The sequence below is a fragment of the Xyrauchen texanus genome, chromosome 15 (assembly GCF_025860055.1).
Source record: "Xyrauchen texanus isolate HMW12.3.18 chromosome 15, RBS_HiC_50CHRs, whole genome shotgun sequence".
In the NCBI taxonomy this organism is placed as follows: domain Eukaryota; kingdom Metazoa; phylum Chordata; class Actinopteri; order Cypriniformes; family Catostomidae; genus Xyrauchen; species Xyrauchen texanus.
Genome location: NC_068290.1, coordinates 32,190,913 through 32,200,771, shown reverse-complemented (window position 1 = coordinate 32,200,771; position 9,859 = coordinate 32,190,913). Strand labels below are relative to the sequence as shown.

The following is a 9,859-nucleotide window of genomic DNA, read 5'->3' as shown; positions in this document are numbered from 1 at the left end:
TCGTGATCCTAAGACCGCTGACCGGGCTATGTGCCCAAGGTTCCTACCACACCCTTCAGGGATCAGGTAGTGAACCTGCAAGCGCTGCCCCGGAGGAGGCAGATCCAGCCCTTTCACTGCTGTGTCCAGTACGTGCCTTACGTATCTACCTGGACCGCACACAGAGCACTAGACGCTCTGAGCAGCTCTTCGTCTGCTTTGGGGGACAGCAGAAAGGGAATGCTGTCTCCAAGCAGAGACTCGCCCACTGGGTTGTCGACGCCATTTCCCTGGCTTATCACACCCAGGCCGTGCCCCCCCCTTTGCGGGTCCGAGCCCACTCCACCAGGAGTGTTGCGTCCTCATGGGCACTGGCTAGGGGCACTGCCCTAGCAGACATTTGTAGAGCAGCGGGCTGGACAACACCGAACACTTTCGCAAGATTCTACAATCTCCGAGTTGAGTCAGTATTGTCCCGTGTTCTCTCAGGTACCGAGCCCGTAGAACTCGGTGGCACGCCCACGATCTGACCGGGTGAATCGCTTGCATCTAGCACCCTTCCCCCTAACCAGGGGAAACAGTGCGCCTTCATTCCCAGGAGATCTCAGGTTTGGGACACTGGTTGATTCCTCCCTAGCCCTCGTGGGTCACAGTTCAGCGGAGGAACTCACCGACCCAAGCCACTGCGGGTACCGCAAGCTACCCTGCACTGGTATAGGTGCTCCACAGGTAAGGCCTCCCTCGGACTCCCCCTGTGTGTAACGCCATGGTGCTGTCCCCTCTGGCGAGTGGACTCCCGTACTTCCCTTAGGCAGTCACGGCTGCCTCGGTTGCCGTGCTGTATGTTCCCCCCTCTATAGGCTGGATCCACCACCGCACCGACTTTTCCACATAGGCCCTAAGTCAGGCCTCTGATGGTTTTGCCACTTAAACTTGCCTCCCCTCTCGGGTAGGCGTGGCCTCCGCAGGGTCTTCTCCGCCCTGAATAAGGGCTAAGACCGCCTTCCCTCAATGCGTGTAAGGGCCCCGGCCTAAGTTGCTCTATGCGAGAAACATAGAGAGAAAAGAGGCCCGGCCAGGCTTGGCCCGTTCCCAGGTTGGCGGCCAGCACCTTGTTCCCCCCTCCAGGGTAACGATAAGGAATCCTGATGGCTTAAATGGGGCATTGGGGAAGGGTACGTGCAGCCTGATACAGTTGGTCGTCCTGCACGTAAGAATACCTGCTCGCTCCTGTATCAGCAGTTCACGTACACGTCTCAGCGCGTGGCGCTTTTATAAGTGGACCCCTAGTGTCGCTTCTCTGACACAACATGGAGAGAGCGACAGAAGGGGAACGTCTAGGTTACGTATGTAACCTCCGTTCCCTGATGGAGGGAATGAGACGTTGTGTCTCCCCTGCCACGTCGCTGAGCCGAGCCACTGTTGTGGCCGGACCATTTCCGGCTCCTCAGAAAAATCCTGAATGAACTCCCGTATTTGCGCCACTTAAATACCCGTATGTCCGGGGGCGGGACATGCAAATACTGGTTGCCAACTCTCATTGGCCTTTTTTCATAGTTCAGAGGTGAATATCGGCACTCAAGAGAGACCCCTAGTGTCGCTTCTCTGACACAACGTCTCGTTCACTCCATCAGGGAACGGAGGTTACATACATAACCTAGACGTTATTAATACAATTATCATTTAATTATTCTTAAACACTATTAAAAATCGTATTTTATCTAAATTACACAATGATGATTAATCGACTTTATAGACATTACAGTTTTATCATCTGTTAATGCTGATATTCTGTAAAGCTGCTTTGAAACGATGTGTGTTGTGAAAGGCGCTATACAAATAAAATTGACTTGACTTGACTTGACTTATATGAGAAATTAGCCTTTAGCATTGTATAGAAAGATCCAAATAATATATTTTCTGCCTAATTCTATGATCAAATTCCAAATACGATCAGAAAAGATGTCTTTGTATACACTCTGTGGGGTTTTAAATTAAGTTAAGAGCAGCAGAAATAGTCAAGCTTGTGTAAATGGTCATGTAAACATTTAGCTTTATCCTAAGCTAAAATGCTATTTCTAGCCCTCACATTTTATTCGGAATTCTATCAATAAATCCATGTTAGATCATAATTATTTTCTCTAGTAAGATCTTTGATACTAGGTAAAAGATGTACTGCATATACTGTACTTGTTCTTAATGAACAGTTTTGTATTGGTTTAATTTAAAAATGTCTAAAAATCCTTAGATACCTTAAGCAACACTGGTTAAGATATTTGGGCTTTTTTCATATAATAAATTTTAATAAAACTGTTTTTGTTTTACTGTAGTGGCAGATTTTTTTCACTTGTTATTCATTTGTTTACAGTCAAATCAAGTGATAAAATCTGCCTGTGCTGAAAGAGTAATCCAAAGTACTTAGATTATGTGACTGATTTACACTACATTACAAATGACATTTTAAGGCAGTGAAATGGCATTCCTGGACTCTTTTCCCCTCTAAAGACAAAGATTTTCTTTATACCAGTATGGGAATATATGTGTTTCCATTAACAATTAAAATATCATTTTAGTGAGATTTCTAAAACCTCACAAGTAAAAACGTTAACTGTGACTGTTTGAGGTTGCATCTGTGGTTCAGAAGGGTTGTAGTATATTCAACTGTGTTATTCCCACCTGGAAGATGTAAAACATACCAACCATCTATCTGTCAACCAGCTCCCAGAAAAGCGACACATCTTTTAAAAACATAATTCCAGCTCCATTGCATTAACCCCTAAATTCAGAGAATAACCCTAAATCAAACCAGTTTGCATCTTTTCACCTAATGTAATGTCTTTGCCTAGTTAGGATGTTCTATAATAAATATAATAAATATTTCATAGGGTCTGTCTGAAATCCCTGAAAAGAAAACCATTATACCTGATTATTATAAATGATTGTTAATTTGCTTTGTTGAGAGTCTGGACTCTCAACACAAGTGGATGTTTGTACACACACCATTTTGAGGAGTAGGTGGTTAAGTGTGGGTGATTGCAGAAAAAAAGAAAAACCCACAATGGCACTTCAAAATGAGACACAACCTTGTTAAGATTACAGTTTGTGTTTAATTGTAGTAAACTGAATACTAATACTTGAGTAAATGTTATCGCATATTTTCCATTTATGATTCACATGCATTATAACAATAGATCATTTAGATAACTGAATTGCATGTTTCTGTTCAAATTATAATAAAGGCATGATTTTTAGTTTGAGGTAAAGTCATGCTAATGTATTTAAATAATATGAATTTAAAACAAAACTCACACTTAGAATGCAGCCTAAACTGGGTGTGTTAGTTCTGAATGTTTTGCCATCCATATTCAGAACCAGTTGTCAGAATTTCCGACAAGCGCCACCATGCAACGACTGTTCATGCCCTAAAATTCGCCCACAAAGTGCTTTGATGTCACATCCAAGATAGTAAGTAAAAGAAGCTGTTTTGTTGGACAGTTTGGACATGGAATACACTGATTTTAGCAGACAAATCAAATCTCCAGTCAAATGTATTATTACAATTTTCAAATGTATATAAATAAAGTTTCAGACTTTTATTCAGTCTGAAACTTCAAAGACATTAGGATGTGCATTGAGTTTATCTTATGGTTAAATATATTTGGCACTAAGAGGATTAACATATATACAGTAGATCCAAATATTTGGGATCCAAAAGTCTGACACTACATTTCAAACATGGGATAATTTTCATTTAAACTCCACAGATTTGGCAAATCATTTAGGACATCTACTTTGTGCATGACACAAGTAATTTTTCCAACAATAATTACAGACAGATTGTTTCACTTGACTATATGACAATTCCAGTGGGTCAGAAGTTTACATATACTAAGATAACTGTCCCTTTAAGCAGCTTGGAAAATTCCAGAAAATTATGCCAAGCCTAATTTAGCTTCTGATTCAGAGTCAATTGGAGTTATACCTGTGGATGTATTTTAAGATCTACATTTAAACTCAGTCCTCTTTGCTTGACACCTTAGAAAAAAAAATGTGGACCTCCACAAGTATGGTTCATACTTGGGAGCAATTTCAAAATGCCTGAAGGTACCACGTTCATCTGAACAAACAATAGTACGCAAGTATAAACACCATGGGAACACGCATCCATTTTACCGCTCAGGAAGGAGACATATTCTGCGTCATAGAGATGAACCTGTTTGGTGTGAAAAGTGCACATCAATCCCAGAACAACAGCAATGGACCTTGTGAAGATGCTGGAGGAAACAGGTAGACAAGCATCTATATCCACAGTAAAACAAGCCTATATTGACAATCTGAACAGCTGCTCACTGCTCCAAAACAAACTACGGTTTGCAAGTGCACACGGGGACAAAGATCTTAAACAAACATTTTACTGTTTGGCCATAACGGCCATCGTTATGTTTGGATGAAAAAGGGTGAGTCTTGCAAACCAAAGAACACCATCCCAACAGTGAAGCATGGGGGGTGGCAGCATTATGTTGTGGGGGTGCTTTGCTGCAAGAGGGACTGGTGCACTTCACAACATAGATGGCATCACAGGAAGGAAAATGATGAGGATATATTGAAGCAACATCAAGACATCAGCCAGGAAGTTAAAGCTCGGTCGCCAATGGTCTTCCAAATGGACAGTGACCCCAAGCATACCTCCAAAGTTGTGGCAAAATGGCTACAAAGTGGAAACGGCGTCCATGGTCGTGAGTACTGGCAGTGACTGGGGAGCAGCCTCCATGGCCGTGAACACTGGCAGTGAGTATGGAACAGCCTCCTTGGTCATGAGCATGGGCAGCTATGGGGGAACGACCTCCGTGGTCATGGACACGGGCAGTGATAGAAAACGAATGGTCAGTTCGTGTGACTATTATTCTGACATTTCACATTCTTAAAATAAAATAGCTATCCTATCTGACCTAATACAGGGAATGTTTTCTGCAATTAAATGTCAGGAATTGTTAAAAACTGAGTTTAAATGTTTTTGGCCAAATTACATGTAAACTTCTGATTTCAACTATATGTATATATATATATATATATTTAAGCAATATCACACAAGCACGAGTGTGATATGCCATAGGTAATTACAGCAGTGCGATGTAGGGTCATTTAGCATGATTGCGAGTGTGATATTGCTTATATACAACAGTTCAATGAACAAGTACATTTGAAAAAATTAGGAAAAACCAAATAAGGTCATAAAAACGCATTTGTGCATGGAACTACTTTCTTACGCGACGAGTAAGAATCTGCCGTTGCTGGTTCAAAACAAATGATGCATCCAAGCCTCTGTTAGTAATTCAAACGTTCACTTCAGAAATAGTATCACAGCTTGTGCTATTTCTAACAAGTTATTGGATAAACAAGGATAGACGGCTGGATGTGTGTGTGTGCCTGTGTGTGTGTGTGTGTGTGTGTGTGTGTGAGAGAGAGAGAGAGAGAGATACAGATGGAGCGTGTGCGATCACCTGTTACCACACCCAATCAGCGATGCTGTCAGCTTTCTCAGTGGAAAATAGACGTCCAAGCGGGGGTATTCCTCTCTATTTCGCGGTAGCCGGTGCGCAAGAGTCATTCACTATAGAAACAGCGATGTCTTCCACCATTTAAACAGTATGTATCCAATGTGAAAACTCTGATAAAAGGTAAGCACTTGAGTTCTGTAATAAAACAGTCTGTTGTGTCTCTCAGCAGTGATGAGCCTTAATCCTGAAGTTGTCTGTTTAAAGCCGTTTAAAGCTTCCTGTAGCACTTGTCATAGATGTGGCTGTCTTGTCAGGCACTTCTCAATCACCTTACAGTCTAGATAATCCCACAAAAGCTCAGTGGGGTTAAGATCCATAACACTCTTTTCCAATTATCTGTTGTCCAATGTCTGTGTTTCTTTGCCCACTCTAACCTTTTCTTTTTGTTTTTCTGTTTAAAAATTATCTTTTTCTTTGCAATTCCTCTCATAAGGCCTGCACTTCTCTTTACTGTTGTACATGAAACTGATGTTGAGTGGGTAGAATTCAATGAAGCTGTCAGCTGAGGACATGTAAGGTATCTAGTTCTCAAACTAGAGACTCTGATGTACTTATCCTCTTGTTTAGTTGTACATCTGGCATTCCTCATCTCTTTCTGCCCTTGATAGAGCCATTTGTCCCTTTTCTTTGAAGACTGTAGTGCACCTTTGTATTAAATGTTTAGTTTTTTGGGTAATTTAAAGCATTGTATAGCCCTCATTCCTCAAAACAATGATTGACTGATGAGTATCTAGAGAGATCAGTTTCTTTTTTGTCATTTTCAACCTAATATTGACCTTAAGACATGCCAGTCTATTGCATACTATGGCAACTCAAAAACAAACACAATTTTAAGCCTCATTTAACAAACCAAATAGCTTTCAGCTATGTTTGATATAATGGCAAGTGCTTTTCTAGTAGCAAATTAGCAATTTAGCATGATTATTCAAGGATAAGGTGTTGGAGTGATGGCTGCTGGAAATGGGTTCTTTCTAGATTTGATTAAAAATTACTTTTTTCAAATAGCGATGTTCTGTTATTTACATCAGTAATGTCCTGACTTTGTTATCAGTTGAATGCCACGTTGATGAATAAAAGTAACAATTTCCTTCTGAAACAGCAAAATCTGTACATTATTTCAAACCTTTGGCTTCCAGTGTCTATACATATACAAACACATACATAGAAACCAGTGACAGAGTTTTGAAAGGTTTGTACCTTATTTTTACAACTCAACCAGTTCAATCTAGCTGAAAGAAGATACCCGCTTGAGGCTGATCATGTGAGCCCGGCAACAGGTACCATCTCCACGATGAAGCCAATCCTCCTGAAGACTGAGTGGCTATCTTAAGTCTTATCTTATCTTAAGAGAATTTTGAGTTACTTTCTCAAAGATTCTGAAGAAAGGCAGAGTCTGAAGAACTTTCTCCATCCTTTTTCCAGCTGACAACCTGTGTATCTTTTTAATTTCTCTTCTGTTATGATTTCCAGTAGAGACAAGAACACATATGTTAGAGCTGTACTACTGTAGAAAGCAACCATTTGTGCATAACAAGTATTTGCCCTTTTTTCACTTACAAGTTTTTAAAACAATCTTTGTAAATGTTAATTTAATGCATGAAATGCACATGCTGAAAACATGATCTACTTCACCTCCAAATCCAATTCTTCAATATTTTGGAGGTATTGGAGGCAATTGTTTCTCAGCTGATTGGTCACGACCAAAAATTGTGTTGCAGATCTGTTCTGAAAACAATTCTAAATGCAAATAATAATATAACGTCAGGTATCAGATAGACATTACAGACAGACATGTATCCATGACATCAAAATAAGTGTGTGTATGTATAATGTGAATGGGCTGGCCTCTAGAGACCCTCACTCCCCTTGAGTGACAATGTCACAATCTGTATCCTGTGAGAATACTCTGCTCTCTCGGTTGTGCGTCAGGCTTGCGCAAATACACATCTTCATTCACATACAGAGACAGTGGATTTGCGCTTTCGCTACGTGGGACAAACAGAGCCAGCCCACTTCACAGCGGTATTTAAGGGCCCTTCTTGCACAGTGAACTGAAGTTACAGACACACACATTTATTCTGCAGTCAGCGTGTGTTCTACATCTCTCTCTCTCCCTCTCTTTCTCTCTGCTGCTTTCTCTCTAGTGGATCTCTGAGACTCACCTGAAGGTATGGATTTACATCTGAATTTTCACCTGGATTAAGTGTGGAATGTTGCATGATTGCATTGATTTTATTATGTATATACATGATAAATTACTGTATATATATTTTTATTTTATTTTAAGGGAATGCTGTGAAATCATGTCACTTTCAAGTGGAATTTGTGTAAAATTAATTATATAAGATGTCAAAATATTTAATAAGATTAAGTTACATACAGTAATACATTTTAATCCAGTTTAATATTAGGACGCGCACATTTCAATTTGCAAATGTCAAAGTTGTGCTTGAAAAATACAAATATATATTTTGGTTCTATGGAGTAAGTGCATGAGATGCATTAGTGATTTCATTAAATTACAGAAAAATTGGATTGGATCCAGTTTATATTCCATTCATAAGTCTATTGGTAATGCTTGTTGGCTCGAATCCAATTAGAGATATTTATTTATTAATATCAACCAAAAGATTGTCTGAATCACTTCATTGTTTAATAATAGTAAAGCAAATTAACTGTCATAAACCGGATTGCTGAAGACAGAAACTAATAAGATGACCTTTTGGGAAAGCAAAAAATGTTGTCAATGGAGTCCACGAAATAAGGCAGTCAAATACAGAGATTTTACCTAATCAGAATACACATTTCCACATATCTAAAATTAAGTTATCTACCTGGTCTTGAATTCTTAAGTATATACTTCTTTAGTTCATCTGTACAATACTGTATTTAGTCAGGTTATAACATCTTTGGTAGAGGCAGGTGAACCTATTTTATTTAAGCCCTAATTATTTATTTACAAAGGGAATATCTTAATGGTCTATGATGTTTGATTGTTTGACCAATCAGACAAAAAACGATTCAATGTTCTTAGTACATTAACATTACTGTTCCTTTGTACACTTGTTAGTAACCCTTTCAAACATTTTTACACATTTAAAAGTTTTATCAAAAACTTGGAAAAAGATATTAAAACTCTAACATGTGCTCTGTGTACATGTGTTTGTGTACTTCAGCCATGAACACTGGTATCTGTGTGTGTGTGCTGCTGGCAGCGTTCTCCACCAGCAGTTGCCTTGCTCTCCCCACACACTCACAGGAGGACGGTCAGTCTGAACGTTTAGCCGGACACACACGACACACCCGTGCAGCGTCCTCCAGTGGACAACTCAGCCTGCTGTCCAAACCAGAGGACAGTGAAGACGCCCGCAGCAGCCTGACTGAATTACTGTCCAGAATCATCTCTGCCAAAGGTGGGATTCTCCATTCATTTCAAACAATTGTCCTTAATCATATTTTGTTACACTCTATATAAACTGTTATCATGCAACTTTTACACCACTCATTGGGTTTGGCAATTAAAGTGTTTTTCCCCTCTTTTTTACTTTTTCATTTAAATATATATTTTCTTTCCTTCTTTCTTTTTTTCATTTGACTCTCTACAGTTAAGTAAATTAAGTCTTTGTTCGTCCATGTAGGTGCATACCGCAGAATTCCATCTCTCAATAGCAGGTCTACGGGCACTTCTCACAGAATAAAAGACAGAGATTACTTGGGCTGGATGGACTTTGGCCGACGAAGCGCAGAGGAGTACGAATACTCCTCATAAGACCTATTCAACCAATCACATCAATCAATCAGTCAACATGATTAGCCAATCATCTGTACAGAGACACCCATATTAATGATCTCACCTGTCAATCTATCAGTATGCGAGCTCTATCACCAGCCCCCTAGGTCTGATGTAAATTTGTTTGTATAATGGAAAGAATGCAATATATAGATAAATGTATCCATCTATACATATTTATTTTGCAGAAAAAAATGAGTGAGAATGTAGTCTCTACTGCCGTTATTCTCATAACCCATGTATATATGATTTTGTCCTCAACTTTAGACATATCACAGGTGTCTAAGAATAAATCATTGCCTTAACTCACTCATCCTAACTGTCTTGGCTCTCATAACTCATTCTGTGGTGAAAATATACTGTAAACTCTACAAGAGTTGCAGAGAAATATGATGGTTGGACCTGTGAAATATAACATATAAATAAAAGTGACACTTTACAATAAGCTTAACATTAGTTAACTCAATAGTTAACATGAATTAACAATGAACAATACTTATTAAGACTGTATTAATCATGGTTAATCGTAATT

At 39.5% G+C, this 9,859-nt stretch overlaps 1 protein-coding gene across 1 annotated transcript; it reads left to right on the top strand.

Moving 5' to 3' along the window:
• The first annotated feature begins 7,601 nt into the window (after window positions 1–7,601).
• On the top strand, window positions 7,602–9,632 carry LOC127656326 (cholecystokinin-like). The gene is made up of 3 exons (XM_052144607.1): window positions 7,602–7,705; window positions 8,714–8,950; window positions 9,176–9,632. The coding sequence occupies exons 2-3, from the start codon at window positions 8,716–8,718 to the stop codon at window positions 9,304–9,306; spliced, it is 366 nt and encodes a 121-aa protein (XP_052000567.1). The 5' UTR covers window positions 7,602–7,705; window positions 8,714–8,715; the 3' UTR covers window positions 9,307–9,632.
• The last annotated feature ends 227 nt before the right edge of the window (window positions 9,633–9,859 follow it).